At 36.9% G+C, this 25,426-nt stretch overlaps 3 protein-coding genes across 4 annotated transcripts; 2 read left to right on the forward strand and 1 right to left on the reverse strand.

Moving 5' to 3' along the window:
- Nucleotides 1–98: 98 nt before the first annotated feature.
- Nucleotides 99–3,475, reverse strand: LOC109080078 (protein-L-isoaspartate(D-aspartate) O-methyltransferase-like). 2 transcript variants are annotated; one of them, XM_042774653.1, is made up of 10 exons: nucleotides 3,338–3,475; nucleotides 3,011–3,090; nucleotides 2,499–2,633; nucleotides 2,272–2,376; nucleotides 2,123–2,154; nucleotides 1,941–2,045; nucleotides 1,308–1,428; nucleotides 1,085–1,170; nucleotides 839–1,008; nucleotides 99–702 (listed from the first exon to the last, which is right to left on the reverse strand). In XM_042774653.1, the coding sequence occupies exons 3-10, from the start codon at nucleotides 2,614–2,616 to the stop codon at nucleotides 666–668; spliced, it is 774 nt and encodes a 257-aa protein (XP_042630587.1). In that variant the 5' UTR covers nucleotides 2,617–2,633; nucleotides 3,011–3,090; nucleotides 3,338–3,475; the 3' UTR covers nucleotides 99–665. The 2 variants fall into 2 exon arrangements, with proteins under 2 accessions (XP_042630587.1, XP_042630588.1); XM_042774654.1 differs by having other exon boundaries at nucleotides 99–738.
- On the forward strand, nucleotides 3,472–7,610 carry ccdc32 (coiled-coil domain containing 32). Its single transcript, XM_019095196.2, has 4 exons — nucleotides 3,472–3,614; nucleotides 3,886–4,109; nucleotides 4,180–4,333; nucleotides 6,728–7,610. Exons 2-4 carry the CDS (start codon nucleotides 3,893–3,895, stop codon nucleotides 6,891–6,893), a joined length of 537 nt encoding a protein of 178 aa, XP_018950741.1. The 5' UTR covers nucleotides 3,472–3,614; nucleotides 3,886–3,892; the 3' UTR covers nucleotides 6,894–7,610.
- A 3,193-nt stretch (nucleotides 7,611–10,803) lies between these two features.
- On the forward strand, nucleotides 10,804–13,182 carry LOC109080085 (prolactin-releasing peptide receptor-like). The gene has a single exon (XM_019095175.2). The coding sequence runs from the start codon at nucleotides 10,900–10,902 to the stop codon at nucleotides 12,013–12,015; it is 1,116 nt and encodes a 371-aa protein (XP_018950720.1). The 5' UTR covers nucleotides 10,804–10,899; the 3' UTR covers nucleotides 12,016–13,182.
- The last annotated feature ends 12,244 nt before the right edge of the window (nucleotides 13,183–25,426 follow it).

Below are 25,426 nucleotides of genomic sequence, written 5' to 3' on the forward strand. Positions count from 1 at the left end.
TATTTTTACATTTCTTGGCAAAGATAAAAAATAGTTTATGTTAGTTCATAAATCATAGTATACTGAGCTTTATTATTTTGAGAAAAAAACACAAGGCCTTATATTGTTTACATTTAATTGTGTGCATTTAACATGTAGATTAATACAACATTTTTCAGATTAATTAAAATCAAATTTAAATCACACAGCTGATTAGACAACGGCAACACTCAAAATCTGACTCCATGCACAGACTACAAAAGAAAGACAATAATTTTAACTCATTTTTAATTTCAACAGCTAAAAGTGTTTTTGTTTCCCATTTATTTAAGCCTTGGCATATAACTTAGTAGTGAGACATCAAAATGATTCATCAAAAGTCAGCATGGTAGCAGTTACATTTCCACATATAACTGTACTCTATTTCGATTGCTCCTTACTGTATAGTATGTTAAAGCAGAACACGACCACTTATGAAGCATACTGAGATCACAAGCCTTAGATATGGAAGTTCTTGCTCACTCAGTTTAAGTATGTGAAGAGACACCTCAGAAAATTGCGTATTCATTTCAGTCCTCTAGCAGTTACTGCATTTGAACTTCAGTTTTAAGTCAAGAATCAGAATGATCTAGACGAGTATGTTGCTAGGCAGCAGGTGGAGATGGGATGAGAGCATTCATGCAGCCCTAAGGGCTTTCTGAACAGCAGCACCAGCGCCATCTCCTGCAGGGGCAACCATACTGCAATCAGAGCTCATCACTGGGAAGAGAAACAAATCAACAGCCACGTAGATGTGATGAGCTACAGTACAATATAAATCACTCTATTCTGCTTCATCTTATAAGGACTGGATGCATACCTTGGCCACTGGCGGTGTTTGTCTGTCAGTGGGACGTAAACCACACCCATCAGTGCTTTCCTGAGGAAAGTACCATCGCTTTGACGGTCATACTGCTCCAGAACTTGGCTTCCACCCTCTGGGCCCACAGGCAAAACAAGTCTCCCATCTGGTTTCAACTGTTCCAGGAGCTGTTGATGCATACATATAATAAGACTACTGCAGGCTATGTGAACAACAATTAAGTCTAATTCATTATGTGCATACAGCTTTAGGGAGTGTAGGAGCTGCTGCTCCAACATGAATAGCATCATAAGGGGCTTCATCAGGATAACCCAACCGTCCATCACCCACTGCAACCGACAGAAAAGAAAAGCATTTCACAAAAACAAGTTTGTTGAAACATTCTTGTAATGTCACTAGCAATGACATGAACAGGAGAATGTTTGTGCTTCAGCATACAAGAAAGCATATTATTTTAATCTCTCACCCACTAATTTAATTCGTCCAGAGGCAAGCAATTCTGGATCATCCGCCTGGACATTTTTCACAGAGGCTTGCACCAGCTCATCTATGTGGTCAATTCCCACTACTTTTCCAGAGGGTCCTACCTGCAGAATAAACATAGCAAAATATAATGTAAAACAGCAATCTGTATCTCTAATTAAATAAACTAATTATGTAAAATAATTTTAAAAATGCAACAAATGTCATGATATTTATTGTATAGAATTTTGTTATATAGTTTGGTTACTTGGTGTTGAAAATTTTAATGATTGTTCATTTTGGTGTAGAATTGTATTTTCTTCTTTCTTATTTTCAACATGATATATATAAATATATATATATATATATATATATATATTATATATATATATATATATATATATATATATATATATATATAATATATATATATATATTCATGTTGCAAATAATTAGAAGAATTTTGTACTTTTTTTGTACTTAATTTATCTTGTACTTTCATCCCAAGCACTGATGAATTGGGTGTGCCAGGCATTATATTTCTTATTAAAAAAATGTCAAGAAAAAAAACATTCAAACACAAAAATATTTTATATTAAAAACTTGCATGACATGCTGAAAAAAAGACAGCGCTCACCATTCTGGCAAAGCATGCAGTGAGATATCCACTTCCTGAACCCACATCCAAGGCTGAAGCTCCTTCTGTTAAGTTGTCACTGAGGACCTCCAGAGCATGTGCATGCTACAAAAGAAGTCATTCATTTATTGCAAATTAAATATAACAGTAACAACTAATTTAGAAGTGTTTGCCTGACCTACCATATGAGGGGCACTGATTGTAGCCTTGTAACCTTTGTAGAAAAAAACAGTGTGAGTGAAAAATGGCACTGCATTTTTTATTTTATTTTTTCTAATTTGCTTCATGTATTCAAACCAATATAATATGCCTGCTGATGTATGAAATTCACCTATGGACTGGGGAGAGTCAGCGTAAGGGTGGTCTCTGGAATAAATCCCTCTATCAGTGGCAAGCATGGCATTAAACACTCTGTCACTGCGGATAACTGCATGATCTGTCACAGAAGGACAACATTAAGCTCTTTACTACTGAATCCGTGTCCATTAAATGACATTTGTGTATTGAGATGTACAATAACATCTAAGCATTGTTTTATATCATTATCTCTCTACTAACCTCTTAAGCGGGTGATGAGTTCTATATGTGTTTTGCCACTAGAGATCCACGCCATGGTTCTGGAGAGCAGCAAACCCATAGGGAACGCTACTGCTGCCAGCCTGAGCACCGTCTGCATTGCCTAACAAGCACTGTCTGCAACAAATGATATTTGGATTTCAACAACTGCAAAGTTCGGACAGTCTGTAAACTCACTCTGACGTACACCTGTCCCGAGTCTTACCCTGCTGAAAAAGATTACCAACTTAAACCACTTACACTTTGTCAAGCTGGTCTTCAAAGTCCCTAAAACCCATTCAAATCCAGCTAACACAGCAGCCTTAAGAAGCAGGGAGACTAACTAAAAGCAGCAAACCTAAGCTGGTTTAAGATGTTTTTCCCCCCAACAGATGTAAAAAATTATATGCATTTAATATTGTGTACACTAATCAAAAAATTAAAAGTAATTGAATTTGTTATGCATGCAATAGTGTGTTTGTTCATTAATTTTAATAGCTTTAATATGGATCTACCTGTCTTTGGACCTCAGAGCACTGATGCATCCAACATGCGTCCTCGATTCAGGTCAACAAACGTGAAAATCGGACCTGACCTAAATTTCATACGCCGGACATCAAATACACAATGACATAACAGACTATTATTATATACGCAACAAACTGGGCTTTCAGAATGTTATACGTAGTTTTTTTTTTTTTAAACGCACAACCAAAAATATCACTGAGCAATAGCGTCTCTAATATATGTTAGCATACTATTGTTTTAAAATGGTAACAGAGACTAACTATGTGTATATAAATGACAAGTGCATAACTATCAAAACAGAACAAAAATCTTACTCGTAAATTTCTACCCGATGTCAACGTGCTGAAGCAGTAAGCGGAAGTAGCGTTTCCAAACACATCTCTACGACCAATCACATTCACGGAGTTATTGACGGACAGGTGTAACGGCCAATCAAAATCGGCGGGTAATCCCTTCAGGTTACTTGCTTCTCAGTAGCAGCGAAGGCAAAGCAAGAGAGAAGGATGAGGCTTAAATGCTAATGCTTGTATTTTTTCTCTTTTTAATATATCTTTTTAGGTCTGAGGTGCATTGAGAGCATTGTACTTTAAGGTAAGCATCACTATGTTCATTTTATATTCTACTGCTCCATAATATGGGTTTGCTTGAGACCTAGTAATGTCAACAATCATTAAGACTTTTGATACCTTGCTATGTAAACAACGATCGCCGTTAAAACTTAGCAATTTTCCCTTATAGAACCTGACAGGCCTGTCTTTTCATTTTTAAACCATTAATGTTGATATCCTTTGTGTTAACAACACGCATGTCGCTGCAGATTGTTTATAACTGATTCTTCATTAAAATGTGCTTTAATTACTAGAAACGTGATGATTGACGACTTCGAAACCCCTGCGGTCCGATCTAGTGGAGATCTGTGGACTGAGATCTGCTCCAGTCTGCCAGAGCCTCAGGAACAGGATGGTGGACAATTTACAGACTCATTTGAGCCTTCCTCTCCAGGAAACCCTCAGACAAACTCTCCCAGAGCTACTTTCAGCCCCTGGGAACCCATGGCTGACTCTGAGGTTTACCTGGCCAGTTTAGGTACAGGAAATTCCATTGATTTAATACGGCCTGTTGATTTGGTTTCTAAGAGCATGTTATTTTGCTACAGAAAATCGATTGAAGAGGATCAAGGGACAATCGAATGACATAACATCAAGGGAAATGCTCCGTTCCTTGTCCCAGGCTAAAAAGGAATGCTGGGATAGATTCCTTCATGATGCCCAAGCCTCAGAACTGTTCCAGGAAGGGAGCTTCGATCAGAGGTACTGTAAGGATGAGATCTGTTGCTCTTAAGCCTTCTACACACTGCACGATTTTAGCAATCCTATAAGATCATCGATGGTCACACTCTGCGACAGGGATCTAATAAACTTGGGTACTACATGCATGTAGACTGTACGATGATGACACGTATTGACTTGAATATGACCCTCTATTATAGATCAGTGGCTATGAGGCATGTTTCTATAGAAGAATAAATCTTCATTAACATGCGCTAGTGGTAAACAAAAACACATGTGGTTGCCGCAAGCCAACTGCTCACTCAAGCCGGCCGTGGCACACTGAAGGCCGCGGTGTGTGAAGCTGTTTCGTTGAGAAAGCGAAACTACTTCGTTTGGCCTTCCAAAAGAAAACACGACTAGAAATCATGTTTATATCACGTTTATAATGGGTTTTATGTTTATGTCTTGTCGCTCCGGCCCGACAGGCCATCACAATATGTTAAGGGGCGTAACATTTCCGTCACACACTTGAGGTATTCGGCCAATCACAACGCGCTGGATAGCTGGCCAATCACAGCACACCTCGCTTTTCAGACTGATGAGCTTTGTAAAAAACGACGCATTTCAGAAGGCGGGGCATAGAGGAGAAACAGTGATGTACAGTATGTGGAAAAAATGTGTTTTTTGAATCTTAAACTATATAAACACATTTCATTACACCAAATACACAAAATAATGTTCTTTTTAGCAGCATCATTTGACCCCTTTAAGGATGATTTATAAATGATCATGTGACACTCAAGACTGGAGTAATGGCTGCTGAAAACTCAGCTTTGCCATCACAGCAATAAATTACATTTTAAAAATATATTAAAATAGTAAAAAGTTATTGTAAATTGTAATACAAACCCGATTCCAAAACAGTTGGGACACTGTACAAATTGTGAGTAAAAAAGGAATGGAATAATTTACAAATCTCATAAACTTTTAACTTTTATTCAAAATTGAATATAGATAACATATCAAATGTTGAAAGTGAGACATTTTTAAATGTCATGCCAAATATTGGCTCATTTTGGATTTCATGAGAGCTACATATTTTAAAAAATTTGGGACAGGTAGCAATAAGAGGCCGGAAAAGTTAAATGTACATATAAGGAGCAGCTGGAGGACCAATTTGCAACTTATAAGGTCAATTGGCATGATTGGGTAAAAAAAGAGCCTCTCAGAGTGGCAGTGTCTCTCAGAAGTCAAAATGGGCAGAGGATCACCAATTCCCCCAATGCTTGGCGAAAAATAGTGGAGCAATCTCAGAAAGGAGTTTCTCAGAGAAAAATTGCAAAGAATTTGAAGTTATCATCATCTACAGTGCATAATATCATCCAAAGATTCAGAGAATCTGGAACAATCTCTGTGGGTAAGGGTCAAGGCCGGAAATAAGTCTATAAGTAAAAAAAGAAGCCATATCTAAACATGATCCAGAAGCGCAGGCGTTTTCTCTGGGCCAAGGCTCATTTAAAATGGACTGTGGCAAAGTGGAAAACTGTTCTGTAGTCAGATGAATCAAAATTTGAAGTTCTTTTTGGAAAACTGGCACGCCATGTAATCCGGACTAAAGAGGACAAGGACAACCCAAGTTGTTATCAGCGCTCAGTTCAGAAGCCTGCATCTCTGATGGTATGGGGTTGCATGAGTGCGTGTGGCATGGGCAGCTTACACATCTGGAAAGGCACCATCAATGCTGAAAGGTATATCCAAGTTCTAGAACAACATATGCTCCCATCCAGACGTCGTCTCTCTTTCAGGGAAGACCTTGCATTTTCCAACATGACAATGCCAGACCACATACTGCATCAGTTACAACATCATGTCTGCGCAGAAGAAGGATCCGGGTACTGAAATGGCCAGCCTGCAGTCCAGATCTTTCACCCATAGATAACATTTGGCGCATCATTAAGAGGAAGATGCGACAAAGAAGACCTAAGACATGTCAGAGGACGGTGAGGACTCTGAATTGGCCAGTCTAAAATACTTAATTTATTCTGCTTGAACCACGCTGTTGTTGATTTACTCTTGGATTGCTTCTGTGACCCTACATCATACATGGCAAGTATGCTTGCACCTGCTTAGCCAGATAAGAAGCCCACTCTGGTGCAAGTAGGGAATGGTGATGATACAACTGTAATTGGTCCTGAGGTCATCTGAAGACGCAATATTTTAATTAGAAAATTATTATCCTAAAGATTTTTTTTTCCATTAATGACCTTGATTAGGCTATTATTCAGAAATCCAGGTAATTTCAAAAGATAAATTTTTCTCTTTGCTGATGATACAAAAAAAGGCATTTATTTCTGTGGTCAAATGACTCTAATCAGCTCTTCGTTTGCGTGTAATTATTCTTGTGTATTCTTGTGCGTCTTGTGTATCCTCCAGTGCTTTGGAGCAGTTCAAGCGCTGGCTGTCTCCTGAAAGGGTGGCCATCAATGCAGAAGAGCTGGAGTACCTTCTCTTGCCCGCACAGAACAGCGAGGCTCCTGCCAGCTCAACCCAAACTGACAAGCCAAGTGAGGAGGAAGAGTGCCCAAGCCCAGAGAAATAACCTCATCACAGCAATAACCTGTTTGCTGTACTGACCAGCAGTGCTAGGAGAATTAAGAGTATATGGGGTCTTGTTGTGGACAGCAACTAAATATTGTGATCCACGTTTTTCATACTGCAAGTGAACTAGTCCTTTAATGAGATCATTTGAATCACATTTAAATCAAGGTGTCTTTGGTTGTGCTTGCCTCTCAATCCTCATATTTGTAGAACTGAGAGAAATACATGTGAATTAAAAAATAAAATCTATCTCTTTGAGATTTTTTTACTTGCCAGGTAGCATGCTCTGCAAAAGCAGAAATCTGATTTGTTGAGAGAAGTACAAGCATAATCTGAACAAAGTCCAAACTTGACTACGTTATCATGGACCATTCAACGTGTGTATTTTCAACTGAATTGAATTATTTACTATTGAATTCAAATTGATTTTTGTTGTTGTTGTTGCTACTCCTTTCATGTTCTATTATTATGCACTAATTCAAACATACACAAACAATACATTTATAAACATTTTTTTCATGCATATATGAAATGATAATCTAATGTGTCATACATGTGAACATTCCTCTGAATTCAAACATGTAGGTCAGTGCAGTGGAATAGACGACCACGAAATTAAACATTAGTAGAGAATTTTAATTGTAATGTGCCTATTGTCTCTAAACATGTTACTACACTTTATTCTGAAAAGACAATAAAAGCTATGAAATAACCATAATGAGATTCTTGTGTGACCTTTGTAGTGATGCACGCTGATATTTTTGCCCAGCACTAACCAATAGATGTCACTATTGTTAAATATGGATGAAGCAGCACTCCAGGGTATTCCTGACATTACACTGTTAAAGTGTAATCATTGCTTTGTTCTACAGATCAATATTTTTTATTATATATCAAATTATTTATATTATGCGTGTACATTTTTTATTTTTTATTACATGAGTGCTTTATTTACTTTGACATTTTAGTATTTACATTTATTTTTTCCGTTTTCAGGTTACTCAACATCGTAAGTTGTTGTGTGTAGCCTACAACATATATTGATCAAGCTCAGTAGTTTGCCTACAGCCCATGATACAATAGTATACTGAATCAGGAAAAAAACAAAACATATGCCTCGGTTACCTTTTTAGGTGTCTCATTAATACATTAATAATCTAATTTTTTTTATTAAGAGTGGTTCATTACTACTACAAAGAATATTTAAATAATACAAAAATATGCCTAATCGGAATTAATGAAGGAGCGCTCGATTTGTTCGCACCTATAATGACTACCAAATATTCTTTGCGGGTTTTTAATTTATTTTAAATTGTTCTTTAATTAATGCGTTCGTTTTAATAATTAAATGATTTATGTATTTTTTTGTTTTGTTAGTTTTAATTGAATTTAATTTGTTTTATTTATTTGATTACATTATCCACTTAGCCGAAGGGAAGGTCTGTGAAATCATGTTGGAACAATGCAAGTTTTTCAGTAGGCTGTCGTTACTGAAGGTTCCTCACACTTGTGCGCATTGACGTGTAGAGGGAACTCTCCAGTCATCTGAGCGCTCAATCTACACGAGTTGCGAACGTTATGAGAAGGAAATTTACGTGATAATACAGGCAACGTAGTGATTTACCCAGTCTGGGAAGAAGGCTTACCTGTATCCTTAAACTAAGTGCTCTTGGATCATGCAGCATCCACTGAAGAAGTGATCAAAAGGACAAAGGTGGGTTTTTTTTGTTTTTTTTTAGCATAAATTGAAATAATGCTGTGTGTGTTGAAATAATGTTTTAATTGGCAAGCTAATTGAATTGCACAGAGCGATACTAAACACACAATTTTACAAGGTAGTCTATTTTTAGGTGTAGAAAATAAATTAGTAGGATAGTTGTCCCTAAATGTGTGTGTGTGTGTGTGTACATACTGTATATATATAGCCAAATTACCATTATTGTAACAATATTTGGAAGTCAGAAACATGCATTTAATGGATATTAGATTTAATAATTGCTACTCAATCATCATAATTTCATACATCAAAAAGTTTTTCATCCTCTAAACTTCTCATTTATCACCAGAGGAAGGTAAGTTAGGTTAAGCTTTCATTATTGGACTGAATCTGTCTTTTAGGTTTGTGGGGACTGGCTCCCCCATTATAACTGTTATATGACCTCTCTAGTGCTGAGGAGAGAAGGATCTGAGTAATGGAACTGCTGTCTTCTTCATTTAGACTTGAGCTGTGCTGCTGTTCGGTCTGGTGGGAAGCAGTAACACCATGTTCAGAACAGATCAAATTGTAGACTATTTGACAGAAAGCAGCATACAGGACTTTCAGTCTCCCAGTGTTCTCTTCAACTGTCCATTAATAATGGAAATCCACTTACACTAGCAGAATGAATGCATTAGGTGAACTAATCAACACAGGGCATTTATCTTTTGTCCATTGTCCGCTCCTGGCCGATGTAACTCAGCTTAGGAGCAGTCGTGGCATAATATGATGAGTCGGTTGGGGGAGTGAATAACCAGCGCTCTCTCTTTCACCTTCAGTACCACGACTGAGGTGAGACCCTTGAGCAAACCTGCAACTGTTCCCCGGGTGCAGCAGTAATATGGCTATTCACGCTGTGTGTTTGTGTGTGCGCGCGTGCACTTGGATGGGTTAAATGCAGAGCACAAATTCAGAGTATGGGTCACCATGCTTGGCCACACTTCACTTCACTTGTGTTTGTTTATTCAGATGTTTCATTAGACCTGTCCTATGCTTTTATATTAATATTCCCAGTATGGGGCATGTTGTCACAACTGAAACCTACATTAAATCACAATTGCTTTTCATGCAAAATGCAAACTGTAAAGTAATTTATTAAATTTGCCGAAAAGTAATAATTAGCAGTTCCAACAGCAGATCTTTTTTTTTTTGTTCTTTTACTTCTCCTTATTCCATTCATCTTTTACAGTGAACACTGAGCTACTGTACACTAAAGCACTGTAGCTTTTAGAAACGGAAGAAAGAGTTAAGCGTTTTGCTATTGCTTGGAATCTTGCAATTATCAAACTGAAGTCCTGACTAAGAATCATTTCAAGAGGTTATTTGTACATCTCTTCACTTATGTGAGGACAGAGAACATAGATTTGCTATGTTTTCTTATACACTGTAGTCTGTCCATTTAATCAGTTTATAGAGTAGGTGTAGATTACTTTGTCATACGTCTTTCCTTTATATAGATTAGGAATGGCCTTTCTGTTCTACAGACAAAAAGTACAAGACCTCTCCACTTTAAATCACACAAAAATAATGCGAGAGTGCTGAATTTGTTTCAGGCAAAAATGTTCCAGCAATACATTTATTTTATTATTAGTTTTTCTAAAGCAGTGGTTCTGATTAGCTTCCAACAACAACAAACAACCATTGAAATTCATGACATTTAGATTACAATATGGTTAAATTTCCTATTTATTTCTATTCATATCGCCAATATACAAATTTACAAATATACATGCAAAATATACAAAATATACATTCATAATAATTATTTTAATGAATATTATTCATGTCATGTTACATGTTAATACTGTGAAATATTGCTATAATTTAAAACAACTGTTTTCTGTTTTTAAAATGTAATTTATTCCTTTATAGTCTTCAGTGTTACATGATCCTTCAGAAATCATTCTTACATGCTGACTTGTTGCTCAAGGAACATTTCTTATTATTATCAATGTTGAAAATGAGATTTTTTCAGGATTCTTTGATGAATGGAAAGCAGTTATTATTATTCAGTCTTTACATGTACTTGAAATCAGCATTAATTTGAAATATTTTGTAACATTAAGGATGTCTTTACTGTCACTTTTGATCAATTTAGTGCATCCTTGCTGAATAAAACAATTAAAATTAAAAAAAAAAAAATCTTACCCCAAACTTTTGAACAGTAAAATATACATTCAGTTTCTGTTTACATTTTCAAGGTCTTTTTTTTTTTTTTTTTAAACAGGTGTCAGTGTTTTGTCTTCATACCATGACGGACATGGACTATCTCCATAACGAATCGTGGAAAAACATGACTTCAGATGCATCTGCCTCATCATTCAGTGGACTGCAGCTCCTGATGGACCTGAAGCCACTCTTCATCCCTCTGTATGCCATGCTCGTCCTGGTAGCGTGTTCTGGAAATCTCCTCCTCCTCATCCTCATCGGACTGAACAAGAAACTTCACAGCACTACTAACTTCCTCATTGGAAACCTGGCCCTGGTTGACTTGGTTATGTGCCTGTTCTGTGTTCCTCTGACTGCGTTTTATGCCTTTGATGAGCGCGGTTGGGTTTTTGGCCAGTTCATGTGTCATTTTGTTACCCTGATGCAGACCGCAACTGTGTTTGCGGCAGTTCTGTCATTAACCGCCATTGCGGTGGATCGATACGTGGTGGTCACATACCCAATTCGACATCGCGGAGGTCGTTCTTTCTGCGTGTGGTTGGTGGTCAGCATATGGCTCTGTGCATTAGCAATGTCCACACCAACTGCTTTGCACACGGTCTACCTCGATCTTAGTGCAACAGGTCATGAAATGGTGGTTTGCGAGGAGTTCTGGCACGGGCAGGAGCTCAGTCGTCTAATATATTCATGTTTCTTCCTGCTCCTTTCTTATTTTGTTCCTCTAGCAGCAGTTTCCATATCCTACTGTGCAATCTCCTGCCACCTGCAACACCGAGCTACGCCTCGGCTCATGGCCGCTACACCTTCCAACCAGGAAAAGTGGGGGCGCAAGAGGTCCAAGACATTTTGCCTCCTACTGGTGTCTGTTCTGTCATTTGCATTCTCCTGGCTCCCCTTGCAGGTGGTCAACCTCATTCGTGACTTGGACAACGACTTTGCCATACTGAGCAAGAACCACGTCAATGTAATCCAGGTGTCGTGCCACTTGTTAGCCATGAGCTCAGCTTGCTACAACCCCTTCATTTATGCTTCTCTTCACAAGAAGTTCCTGTCATATCTATGCCAGAACATATTTCAAAGAAGAAAACCTCATCATACTCAGAGTAGCATCACAACCTCCAGCCGAATGCTCCGCTTGAATACTTCTAGCACTCAAGCTGACATTCCCATGTCCATTATCAAGATTTCACAAGACTGAATCATTTCTCCAGCACACACGTTGCTTTTTGATGTTGTAGAACTGAGCCGACAAATTCTTTACCATAATCAAAACTGATTTGTTAAACCAATGACTCTGTTCTTGAAGCTATACAGTATATACTCCATTGATTCCTGAGGAAAATGTGCTGTGGTGCAGTGCCAAAACTACTCATGTACCCTCAGGTCATGCTTGTGTCGATACAACGTTTCGCCCGAATATTCTAAAGTGTTGCGAAAATATAGCCTCATCCATTTTGCCATGCTCTTTATTAAATATGTTTGCACAAATTTGTTTGATACTTAATTTTTGTGTATATTAAACATGTTAAAAATTGTTCAAAAATTGTGTTGGTCACACTTTAGTTTGGGGACCAGTTCTCACTATAACTATCTATTAACTATCACTGTTGCCTCAAACTCCTATTCACTGCTTATTAATAGATAGTAAGGTAGTTATTAAGTTTAGGTAAGGGGTGGATTAAGGAATCTAAAATATGGTAATTCAGAATAAGGCATTAATATGTGCTTCATAAGTACTACCCTGTTAAAAAAAAACATCATGCTGGTTAGGTATGTTTTGAAGCATAGCAGCTAGTTTGAGCTGGTCCTGAGCAGGAGCTAGTTGCTTAGGACCAGCACAGGACTAGCTTAAACCAGCCCAACAGCTTATAACCAGCTCAAACCAGCTGCCATGCTTCAAAACATGCTGTTTTTTTTCAACAGGGTAATAACAGCCAATATGCTAAAATGCATGCTAATAAGCAACAAGTTAATAGTGAGAATTGGTCCTTAAAGTGTGACCCTTTTTTTCTTACTGTGAAAATTATGTTATGTCTAAAGTGATTGTATGAGGATTTGTTCTAGCTTTGAATACATACGGGTGGTATAAATGAAAAAAAGCTATTGTTCACTCATTGTGTTAATGTATTCATTTAGTAGCATTAAGGAAATGTATTAATTATGTATGTCCATCTGCATGATGTTAAATACTTCACTCAAGTGTCCGTTAGAGGTTTACTTAAAACAAAAAATCCTCTGTAATACATCACATAATAAATTCATCACAATAAAGGTATAGCAAGCACAGTATAAATTCTCAAGTATCTTCTTTGAGAATGCTCAGTTTTTAAATATTAAATATAAAATACTGTTAACACTTTACAGTAAGGTTCCATTTGTTAACATTAGTTCACTGCATTAGTTAAGATGAACTAACATTAAAAAAAACATGAATCTTAGTTAATGTTAATTTCAACATTTACAAATACATTATCAAAATCAAAAGTTGTGTCTGTTGTTATTTAAGGTAGCTGGGCTAAAATGAAATAATAGTGAACCATTGTATTTTTTTAACTAACCATAACAAAGAATATTAAATGTATTGTTCATTGTTGTTAGTTAATGCATTAATAGTGTTAACTAATGTTACCTTATTTTAAAGTGCTACCAAAACATTGCATATAAAAATACTAAAATAATTTTACAAGTCAAGGTCTCTGTCTTTGTATTAGTAGTGTGGGATTTTCAGTTATTATTTCTGCAGGTTATATGAATTGTGACAAGGGATGTCTTTATGAGTCATTGATTTACTCAACCGATTCATTCAAATACACTGTTTCAGAAATCAAACACCATTGTGTTGATTGCAAGGCTCTGTGGTGACTCTGTGGAACTATTTGCATTGGTAGAGCAAAAACAGACAAAAATAACAAAATTGGCAAAAATTAAGTTTGCTCAAAATAATTGTTTCTTTATTGAGATGTAGTATAAAATGGCTAACACTTTTCCCGAATAGCAGGCTGCGCACTGTCACGAGACTGGAGAGAGATGAGGCGAGGACTCATAATAGTAAAAATTAAATAAAACTAACAAAAACTACCTTGAGGGGGAAACACAGGTAAGCAGGCCAGGAACAAGACACAACACATACAGTACCACATGAAACAACAAAACCAGCCAATAACTGACACACACTTGCTTGTATGAGATTTCATTAACTGTATTTAAAATATATTTAAATATATAGAGATTTTTGTATATTTAATCTCCTCATATAATTTATTGGAAAATCCATGTTATCCTTTTTTTCATACCAATGTTGTATCTTCATTTGGCTTTTTCGGCAGATGGTAAATGAGCCAAATACAAATGACCCAATAAACATCCTGAATTTAAAATGATCATAGGGGAACATAACTGTAACAAGCAGTTAAATTTAAAAGCACAAATCATACACCAGACTTCATGAGCTCATATAAACCACATACCCACTTTGATGACAGTCATTTCTAATGAATGCAGTTTACCTTCTTAAACTTAAACCAAAAGCTAGTGTATACATATAATATTGTAATTCACCTTAGATTTATTGAGCATGGAATTGCATAAGTAGTCTAGTGAATGTGAGTGTGGTTTGCACTTTGTACACTGCAGAGTTTTTAGACATTATTACTCACCACCTTCAAAGGAAAAGCACAAAACACTGTCAGGCTGCATAAAAGGCCACAGACTCTCTATTACTGTATTATGAAAGTGCTTTCATCTGCTGCACCTTCTGTTCAATTTTTTGTTTTAGTCACTTGGCTGCTTTCATATTGTTATGCATCAGAAAACAGATGAAGCATAAGTGTTAGACTACTGATGGTTTTTCTAGTGTTTGAAGACCTTTTAGAGCTTTATTTTAGTTTTCCTTTCAGCAGTCTGTTTAACTGTGCCCTCACACATTTATTAATTTTGCACTAAAATCAGCAGTGAAATACTGTGCATGGTTTCATTTGTGATTACAGTATAGGAGGTAAATCCTGAGTGTTACTGCAACAGTCCTTTATTTTCTAATGGATTCTGTGTCAGATAAATAATGGATTATAACAATAATCAATGAATAACAACGATAATGGATTTGAACAATCCTGCACAATTTGCATTTGATTTCTGAAATCTTAATTACACATTAATTTTATCGATTCAAGTCTAAAAGGTGCATTTACACACTTTTAGACTTTTCTCAAACTTGATTGCCTCTAATTCAGAATCCTGGATGTATGAAAATATTTTGTATTTGGTCAAGCAAACTATATGAGTCTAAGGGATAATGAATGCCACACATTAACAAGATGAGAGATTATTCAGAACCCTTCTGCCAAGTATACTTCAGCTTTGCCAAATCAGACAGTAATTAAGAGAGAATTAAATCACTATTAGACAGGTGTTTCATAACATATTCACTGCATTCATCCTCTAATAACACAAAAATACATTTGCATCTCAATATTTGCATTTATCTTAAACAACTCTCAATCCCACAACTGTACCATTAAACATGTTTAAAAATGCACTGTAAAGCACTCAACATTACATAAAAGTACATACTGTAAAAGGTAAATGCTCTGTCATAGTTTCTCTCTCTCTATCTGTTTGTCTGTCTGTCTTTCCGTCCATCTATCATGGTGTTTATAGTCATTCTTGAAGGCAGACAGCTTGTCACCATTCACTAAGAACAGTGAAAAGAGCAATGTTAACATCCTTCTGAACATATTCCATGTTCCACTAAAAGAACAAAAATCACGTAGGTTTGAAAAGACATGAGGGTGAGTAAATAATCACCAATCTAAAATCTCCTGTGTATATCAGGTACGCTTCAGAAGAAATGCAAACCGAACTTCTTATCAAAATGGCACGTTTATGGATGAATATTCAAAGGGAGTGTGGGCTGAATATTGAGTGCTGAGAAAAACTGATTCAAAGCTAATTACAAGAAAACAGAGGAGGTCCTTGTGGGCTTTTTGTAGAGCCTGGCGAGTTTAAAAGAAGAAAAGTAAATTGGCATCTGACAAAGTGAAGAACAAGCCTCTCAACAAAGATGCTCACCTGCAAAGGGCATCAATTATGACCCATCTAAAGTGTTCCCTCTCTTCCCCTTCAAGTTTTCTCGCTCTGGATCTGCTGCAACATGCATCTGGAGCTGGTGCTACACATACTAATACTGGGTGTTTTACAGCATAAGCCATGCTAGATTGCTAGTGTCAACATTGTGATTATATAGCTGCCTGCACAGGTTTTATTTTAACAATAGTTGAAACTGCATAAAGGGCTGAACTCCAAATCTTTTTTTATATTCTTTGAACTTCTGAATCATGGACTTGAAGTATATTTTCACTCCCCTGGATTTGACAGAACGGAGTAAAATTGTATAATTGGATGAATAACCAGTAATTATAGTACATTCATGTTCTTTTCCACATGGATGGGCAAGCAATCAAAGATTCATGAGTGCTGACTTTGCCTTAATCAGTGCAAGCTAAAACAGCTATTTGCTTGTTTGTTCATGCAAAAAAAAAAAAAAAATAATGATGATAAATACTAAACTACTGCCATGGTTTATTAATTTTTCAAATGGTTTATTCATTTTCTATTTTCAATCTGCTTAAGATGACTCACCATATGAGGAAACGAGTAACTAAATTACTTCCTGACACTAAAAATAGTATACATCATATGGGCCCGGTTCCTGTCTGCTGTGCTGCTGAGAGGTTTGTGATTGAAGCTCTGTGTAGCTTTGTTTTTCTGTACAAATCTCTATCTTACTATCACTCTCTGTTGTTTAAACTTTAAACTGCTAAATTCTAACTTAATTCTCACCGTATTTCTGATATAAAACTAATCTGACATTGTTCGCTTTTAAATCGAAAGCACTAGCATTCGGTTAGCCTGTTAGCTTGTCATTTGCACCGTTTCTTTTCTCTCATGCCGTTTCTTCTGTTATTGTCACTTGCACTGCTTGCCACATGTATAGTGTAGCTTTCTCTCTCAGCGGCGAGGGATTCACATGTGATGAATGCTGGGAAACAGTGAGGCTGATATAGAAGATTTCAGAGCTAGAGACAAGCATGCAAACCTTAATCCTTAGATATGGTTTTGGATGCAACTGGCTTAAGGAGTCCTGTACATTGTTCGGTTTCGGGTTACAGAGCCACCTCAGCAGGGCGACTGGGTGACTGTGAAGCTGTGTTCACACTAGCAGCGACTTTTGCATGTCGCCAGGGGCTGGCGATGAGGTCGTTAGTGGGCGTTCTCACTACTGGCTGCCTAGTAACGCTGTTGTTGACAGCGAATCGGTTTTCTTGCAGCTAAGTAGCATATTGGAGGCAATATATAATATAATACAGGTCCTTCTCAAAAAATTAGCATATTGTGAAAAAGTTCATTATTTTCCATAATGTAATAATAAAAATTAAACTTTCATATATTTTTGATTCATTGCACACCAACTGAAATATTTCAGGTCTTTTATTGTTTTTAATACTGATGATTTTGGCATACAGCTCATGAAAAACCCAAAATTCCTATCTCAAAAAATTAGCATATTTCATCCGACCAATAAAAGAAAAGTGTTTTTTAATACAAAAAAAAGTCAACCTTCAAATAATTATGTTCAGTTATGCACTCAATACTTGGTCAGGGATTCCTTTTGCAGAAATGACTGCTTCAGTGCATCGTGGCATGGAGGCAATCAGCCTGTGGCACTGCTGAGGTGTTATGGAGGCCCAGGATGCTTCGATAGCGGCCTTAAGCTCATCCAGAGTGTTGGGTCTTGCGTCTGTCAACTTTCTCTTCACAATATCCCACAGATTCTCTATGGGGTTCAGGTCAGGAGAGTTGGCAGGCCAATTGAGCACAGTAATACCATGGTCAGTAAACCATTTACCAGTGGGTTTGGCACTGTGAGCAGGTGCCAGGTCGTGCTGAAAAATGAAATCTTCATCTCCATAAAGCTTTTCAGCAGATGGAAGCATTAAGTGCTCCAAAATCTCCTGATAGCTAGCTGCATTGACCCTGCCCTTGATAAAAACACAGTGGACCAACACCAGCAGCTGACATGGCACCCCAGACCATCACTGACTGTGGGTACTTGACACTGGACTTCAGGCATTTTGGCATTTCCTTCTCCCCAGTCTTCCTCCAGACTCTGGCACCTTGATTTCCGAATGACATGCAAAATTTGCTTTCATCCGAAAAAAGTACTTTGGACCACTGAGCAAACAGTCCAGTGCTGCTTCTCTGTAGCCCAGGTCAGGCGCTTCTGCCGCTGTTTCTGGTTCAAAAGCACACGCCTGTGCATGGGTGGCTCTGGATGTTTCTACTCCAGACTCAGTCCACTGCTTCCGCAGGTCCCCCAAGGTCTGGAATCGGTCCTTCTCCACAATCTTCCTCAGGGTCCGGTCCCCTCTTCTCGTTGTGCAGCGTTTTTTACCACCTTTTCCTTCCCACAGACTTCCCACTGAGGTGCCTTGATACAGCACTCTGGGAACAGCCTATTCGTTCAGAAATTTCTTTCTGTGTCTTACCCTCTCGCTTGAGGGTGTCAATGATGGCCTTCTGGATTAACCTCTTACCCATGATTGCGGTTTTGAGTAATGAACCAGGCTGGGAGTTTTTTAAAAGCCTCAGGAATCTTTTGCAGGTGTTTAGAGTTAATTAGTTGATTCAGATGATTAGGTTAATAGCTCGTTTAGAGAACCTTTTCATGATATGCTAATTTTTTGAGATAGGAATTTTGGGTTTTCATGAGCTGTATGCCAAAATCATCAGTATTAAAACAATAAAAGACCTGAAATATTTCAGTTGGTGTGCAATGAATCTAAAATATATGAAAGTTTAATTTTTATCATTACATTATGGAAAATAATGTAACTTTTTCACAATGTGCTAATTTTTTGAGAAGGACCTGTATAATGTAATATAATATAAAAATATAAATTGAATCCATACAAAAAACTAAAATGAATGAGAAACAGAGCCTGTTTTTTTCCATTGCGTATATTTATCTATGGCAAAACACAAACAGCCTCTCCTCCATCTTTCCGTCACTGCCGGAGCTGAAGGGAGAACAATCTACTGTCCTTTATCCTATTGGCTGTTGCTCCCGAAAGTCTCTCTTCATTTGCATAAAGTTGAAGGATTCACAAGCACAAGCAAACACAGAAACGCGCTGCAAGTAGAATGGAGGCCCGTTTCAGAAAGGAGGTGAAAACTCTGAGTATGTTAACCCTGAAATGGGGAAAACTCTGGGTTTTCTGTTCCAGAATGGGAAGTATGTCAAACCCGAGAAAGCAGTCGAGCCTGTTTCTGAAAAAAAGGTAACTTTTTACCAACCTAACCTGGTCGGGAGCAGGTTTTCTTTGTGAAACCCAGAGTTTCTTTCGGTCTCCTGCCCCTTTTAGCTTAATAATAGAAAAATAGCTTATTAATTCATTCACGCTGCAAAAATGCTTTTCTTACTGATTATTTTGGAATGTTAATTAAGTGCATTTTACTTAAAGCAAGAAAAAATGCAAATGGAAACAAGATATTTTTCTTACCCTATTGGCAGATAATTATACGCTTAATAGACTAAAAACCTTAATAGACTAAAAAAATTGCGTCTTGATTTAAGAATCTTTAGATATTTTGACTGAAAACACGACAAAAATATTTTGCAGTGCTGGTACATTCATTCATTGCACATATATTCTCATCATGTAGACACTGTGAACGTGACAAAAACAGCATGTCTTTTTATACTGAATCCTGTTGATGAGTCTGCAAAAATCCACTACCTACTCAGAGTGGATTGAACTAACTCAATTCAGCTGTTCTGAACCTGAAAACTTTGAGTTTCCCATCTCAGAGTTCAAGTTTCAGCTTAGAGTTGAATTTTGAGTGACACATTTTGAGTTGAATCTGAATGTAAAGACTGATATATATGGTTAAAGTATCATCTGTAAAATAAAATCACATCAAATACACATTATTTTTAATTCACACTTTTTCTCAACAATTTCCACAATTTTCTCAACATGTTTCCAAATTACATATTGAAAATTACATAAAAAGTTTGCTCTTTATTTTCATCCTCTTAGGTATTCGTCATTTGCCTTTGTTTAAATAAACCAGTTAAAAAGTTTATGTGCCAGATTTTGACCTGAGAATATTTCTGAAAGCCTGTTATACACAAAGAAATACCCTCTATAAACACAAACATATGCATTTTGTTTTTAAAAAAAGTTCAAAAAATAGGTGACTGCATAACAGGAATGACCCTCAAGCTCATATAGCAAGTGCACCGAATCTAACTGATTCAGTCCATTCGCACGTCAGCAATGTTACACTCTGCTAGACAAAATGCATTAGTGTCTTTCTTTTTTGTCCACTTGAGAGACAGAGGCCACTCCCTGCAAATTCCGATATGCAAATGAGGCCATCAGTGCACTTCAGAAAGCCATTTCAACCTCCATTTCTGACCAGCCCTGTTTGGTCTGCAATGTCAGGCAGCTTTTATTACCAAGTTTCATTCCTGCTTCACAGGCTTTAGTCTTGATGAATCCCTTCTCATACCAATTACAATGATTCTGCTTGGCAGTCAGTCCCTCAGATTCAAGAAAATGTCTCCATAATGGCTTCAGATTAAGACCTGATCTCTAGGAAAAGCAATGAGTGGCTGAGCTTCAGTGGCTAACCCATTTATGCCGACCCGTTATCGGCGATGGCTGGAGGCTGCTCTAATGACTAGCCTAGAGTTGGCTGAGAGAACGAGAAGGTGACCAAAGGCAGGAGGCAATGCTTATCAATCAACACTTATTTGAATTAGTCACTAGCAGAACATCAGAGGTGATACTTAAAAGCATGCAATGCCACATGAGCTCTACCATATTTTCTGGAATTGTATTATGTATGGGCGGTTGTGGCCTAATAGTTTAAGAGTTGGACTTGTAACCTGAAGGTTGTGGGTTCGAGTCTCGGTACCGCGCACACTTCCACCCTCATTACTGGGGTGCCCTTGACCAAGATAACAACCTCCAATTGCTCCCCGGGCACCGCAGCAAAACAGCTGCTCACTGCTCTGGGTGTGTGTTCACAGTGTGTGTAGGTGTGTGTGTTCAGTGCTCACTGCTGTGTATGTCCACTTGGATGGGTGAAATGCAGAGAACAATTTCAGAGTAACAGACCCCATCCTTGGCTACACATCGTCAACATCACCATATTGTACATAAACCTTGGATAGTTCTACAGTAAATAAAACAAAATTAATTTAATCTCAAAAAATTCACCATTAATACAGTCGCTGCATCCAGTGCATTCAACATGTTTTCTTTCTGACACTTCTCCAACTCAAGGCATAAAGAAAGTTCCGTTTCCCGCTTGTTTTGTTCATGTGCGTTCAAGTTATTTACAGTCTTTCCTGCGTGACCATAAGTCCAGAGCTTCCGAATGGGGGCACGTCAGTGAGAAAATATGTTGAATGCAATGGATTCTGCCACTGTGTTGATGGTAAATTTCTTAAGTTGCAAGTACAAAATACAGTATTGTACAAGTGCGATAGAACATATATGATTCACTTTAAGCAAAAACACACTCTTTATTTATCATTTTGTAGAAGTATGATTTTTTTTTTTTTTTTTTTTGTAGAAAAGGTACATCGCCATCCTGTTTTGACCAAATGACTCGAAAATACCTGATGTCATAATTATGACTTCCCAAGTCAAATACAAACTTCCCAGATGGACTTGTGCGCTATACAAATAAACTTGGGCTAACAAAGCTCTCTCATTCGGCATGAATCCAAATGTGTATTACATGCTTTAAGTTGCATATAAGTTGCTATGGAATCGCAGGTCATTTCAGGGAAAAAAAAAAAGTGACTAAAATATGGTAGGTTTTAAAACACTGAACCATGAAATCAGAAATAAGAGAATGATGGAGACCTTGAGACTGTTATACAAGCATTAACAGGAATTTTCATTTAAATGCACAAATGGAGCTCAACAACCGAGCATCTATGACACAGCAGTGGTTAAGTAGCATTGAGAGCATTGATGGATAAGGTATTGTCCCCTCTGTCTGATCAAAAGCGGGGTAAAGTAAAATGAAATAAAAAAGGCCTGTTAGTATTTCATTACTATGCAAATGTGTGACTCATAAGAGTTCAGTGACCTCCAGCGCTAGAAGCTCATATACAAGGTAGAGCTGCTATAGATGGAGATCTCATTTTCATGCAGCACCAGAAAACATTATTTTATAAATCTAAAATAATAATAATAATAATAAATAATAAAATAATGCTTTAATTTCAGATTTCCATGTATTGTAACCCTCTTAGTGTTTGTTTATTGTCTTTACGCTTGTAAAAGTTGCACAACTGTAAGTTGTTAACTGTAACGTAGCCTGTCACTTTGTGCTGTGCAAAATCTTTGTACAATATATCAGTACATCAGTAAATCGATGTATTTGTGTGTATATCTAGTAATAATATACATATTTGCAGTACATCATATTTTATGTGTTCAGATGAATAGTGGGCCACTTTCAGTTTTATCTCACTATTAGTCATTAGTATGGCTTTCATGCATCATGCTTCAAAACTAAGACAGGTGCAGTATATCTAGAGTTAAACAGCTGCAAGTCATTTCCTCCCTGGCAACATCCATCATATCGTTCAATCTCAAGCTCTCAAGCTATCAGAAGCATACTGATTTAGCCCACTTAGTGTTCTTCCGTGCTTTCTGAACATTTATAATAAGCAATGAAAGATTTGGTAATTCTATATGGCAAAATTCAAACCATAACAAAAATTAAAATGTATATTTTTATTAGCTTTTATCTATTGCATATTTCTGAATTGGGGGAATTCAATTGACATAGCACATTTTGCATTAATCTGTTATCCTACAGAATTTTAAAACATTATTTTTGGTGATAAGGCTCGATGTAGGACAGATGTCCAAAAAAACAGAAGGAAGTGAAGAAACTTCAACATTAGAAATCTTATCTTTTGGGTTACACAACTGTATTTTCAAGAGACAAAACTTGGGCAAGAAGAATGTCTTATTGACCATATTTGCACATTCTACCCATCCTATCAGGATTGTTTTCTCTTTCTGCAGGTTTCATTTTTAACAAACAGGCTGTGACAAGTGATTTTCTTTATGAGTGAGTCATTGAATCATTCATTCAAAAACACTAATTCATTCAGAAATAAAACAGAACTTCACACTGCACTGACAAATGCAGACAAAGACATGCTCATCAGGTTTTTTCAGATTAGTGTTTTAACCCAGTCGGCGTCTCTTTGTGCTGGTCTGTGCTTGTTTTTTCCGACTAATCATGTTCAGCTGATTCACTCCAAACACCACTTCAGCCAGAACGAAACGCCGTACTGTAGGTTGCTAGGAGACAAAATGCTTGATTCTTTTTTGACTATTGACAGAGCAAAAATAGACAAAATATTATAGTGAGTGTAAAACATAATTTACTCAGTATTAACCTCCTGCTTATTAAACTGTTGCATAAAAACTATATTTCAATTTTATACATTTTAATACAGTTTAGGGCTTCAAATCAGTTTGTGGCTAATGTATATTAATAGAATAAATGACATTATAGATTGAATATATTACAGTTAATAGAATAAATTAGTTAAAATTTAGCTAAAATGCATTTTGTTTACAGAGGAATAAGAACACAAAAAGAAAAAGCATTTTTGCCCTAAAGCATCTGTTGCTGTCTCTGAAATATTATGTGTAATGTATTTCTTTAACTGACCTTCTTTCTTTAAGATCGAGACAGCAATGATGTCAACGCACATAAATGTATTTTATGTGTCACTGTAAACAGCCTGTAAAGAAGAACAGAGGTAACATAGGAAACACTGCTCCTTGATGATTTCATTTACTCTCTCACCCATTTGTAAAGCTGCTGATGTGAGCAATGGAGATATTTCTCGCTTCTCATATCCAGAGCCTCTCTCTCTCTCTCTCTCTCTCTCTATATATATATATATATATTTGTCACTCACTGATCTGGGGGACTGAGCAAAAGGTGTGTTATTCAAGTCTCTCACAGCGATACGCGAGATGAAATACAAGAACTGAAATGCGAATAAATCAGATGCCTCATGAATATTTATAAGGCTGCTTACCTGCTCAATTAACTTACAGATTTAAATGCCATGGAAACATTTTGAATCTCTAGCTGTGTGCATTTGGTTGATAAGGGATGAGTTGCAAAATTTGATTTCGCTTCCTTTCGTTTTCTTTCATTATCTAAGATTTGATTACAGCTCTGAAATTGTTTGTAAATATGTTATGGGGTTTGTTTATGCACTGGACTGGGAATAAATAACAAATCTGTGCTATTTCTGCATGTTAAACATTTGCATTTTATAATGATTTGTTTTCCTGCAATGAATAGATTTTAAATATTTTTAATTCGTAAGTCAGGCCAGGTATATTTACCAGATTTACTTGTATGCCTAAAAACATTTTATTGCTGAGGTGTATTAAACATTTTCTGCATCTCGCGATCCAAATTTAGCATTAGCATGTCTTTATGATTTCAGATCAGAGTAAACAGACAAAATTGAAATGATTAATATAGAAAGCAATTGTTGCTCTTTAGGGTAAACAAACAGCAATTATTCTGTAAGAACCAATGAAAGCATTTTTTCATTGGACAGATGGCAACATCAAAATGTGCTTATCTTACAACATTAGCGTAACTGAAAACCAAAAACATCATTATTGCTTCCGAGACATCAACATCATTTTTCACATGGATCATTAATAATGCAAACAAAAGACTGCAGAAGAATCTAATTTAGCTCATGGTGTGAACTCAATTCAAGCTGTCTGCTGCGCTCAGGTATATTAATGAAAGATACAAAAAATACAGAATTCACCAAATGTACACATTTTTGTACTCAAAGACTTGCCATATGGCTGCTGTCAAATTCATATCTCTATAATGTCAGCTGTGTGGAAATTTGATTTAGTAAAATGTATGCTGGGCATCATAAAAGATGCACCTGAAAAACAAAGCATTAAGAACAAATGCCTTTCTGGCCTGAAACCAGTATAAAGAAAGAAATAAAACAGCTAGCAGATTTTTCCATCTGCTTGCAAGTACTTTTCAAACTGGTCTCCATGAGGACTGAAGGATCCAGGTAGCAAAATAAATCCGCAAATGGATCATACTTTGGTTCTGGGATTGGTTATGCTTGAAGGGCACTGAGAGTTTGAGCAGGTCAAGGAGGAAACTTCATTTCAGAAGTCATAAAATGGACAGCTTCAGTAAGCTACTAAGATGACCTCTGAAGAAACAGCTTAGTCAAAAATGAAAATTAGCTGAAAATTTACTTGCCTTCAGGCCATCCAAGATGTAGAGCAGTTTGTTCCTTCATCTGAAAAGATTCTGTGAAAAATAGCATTACATCACTTGCTCATCAATGGATCCTCTGTAGTGGATGGGTGCCGTCAGAATGAGAGTTCAAACAGCTAATGAAAACATAAATCCACATGACTCCAGTCCATCAATTAATTTCTTGTGAAGCGAAAAGAGGAAAAGAGTCCTCTATCCATAACACTGCTTTCTCCAGT

The sequence above is a fragment of the Cyprinus carpio genome, chromosome A17 (assembly GCF_018340385.1).
Source record: "Cyprinus carpio isolate SPL01 chromosome A17, ASM1834038v1, whole genome shotgun sequence".
NCBI classification, from domain to species: Eukaryota; Metazoa; Chordata; class Actinopteri; order Cypriniformes; family Cyprinidae; genus Cyprinus; species Cyprinus carpio.

What these genes read in the sequence shown, in the direction of transcription:
- LOC109080078 (XM_042774653.1), bottom strand. Translation starts at nt 2,616, where the DNA reads ATGCAGACGGTGCTCAGGCTGGCAGCAGTAGCGTTCCCTATGGGTTTG. An exon ending in CTGCATGCTTTGCCAGAATG is followed by an intron (nt 1,429 to 1,940) that starts GTGAGCGCTGTC and finishes TTTATTCTGCAG; the next exon opens with GTAGGACCCTCTGGAAAAGT. An exon ending in CTCCTACACTCCCTAAAGCT is followed by an intron (nt 1,009 to 1,084) that starts GTATGCACATAA and finishes ATGCATCAACAG; the next exon opens with CTCCTGGAACAGTTGAAACC.
- ccdc32 (XM_019095196.2), top strand. Translation starts at nt 3,893, where the DNA reads ATGATTGACGACTTCGAAACCCCTGCGGTCCGATCTAGTGGAGATCTG. An exon ending in GGTTTACCTGGCCAGTTTAG is followed by an intron (nt 4,110 to 4,179) that starts GTACAGGAAATT and finishes ATTTTGCTACAG; the next exon opens with AAAATCGATTGAAGAGGATC. An exon ending in GAAGGGAGCTTCGATCAGAG is followed by an intron (nt 4,334 to 6,727) that starts GTACTGTAAGGA and finishes TGTATCCTCCAG; the next exon opens with TGCTTTGGAGCAGTTCAAGC.
- LOC109080085 (XM_019095175.2), top strand. Translation starts at nt 10,900, where the DNA reads ATGACGGACATGGACTATCTCCATAACGAATCGTGGAAAAACATGACT.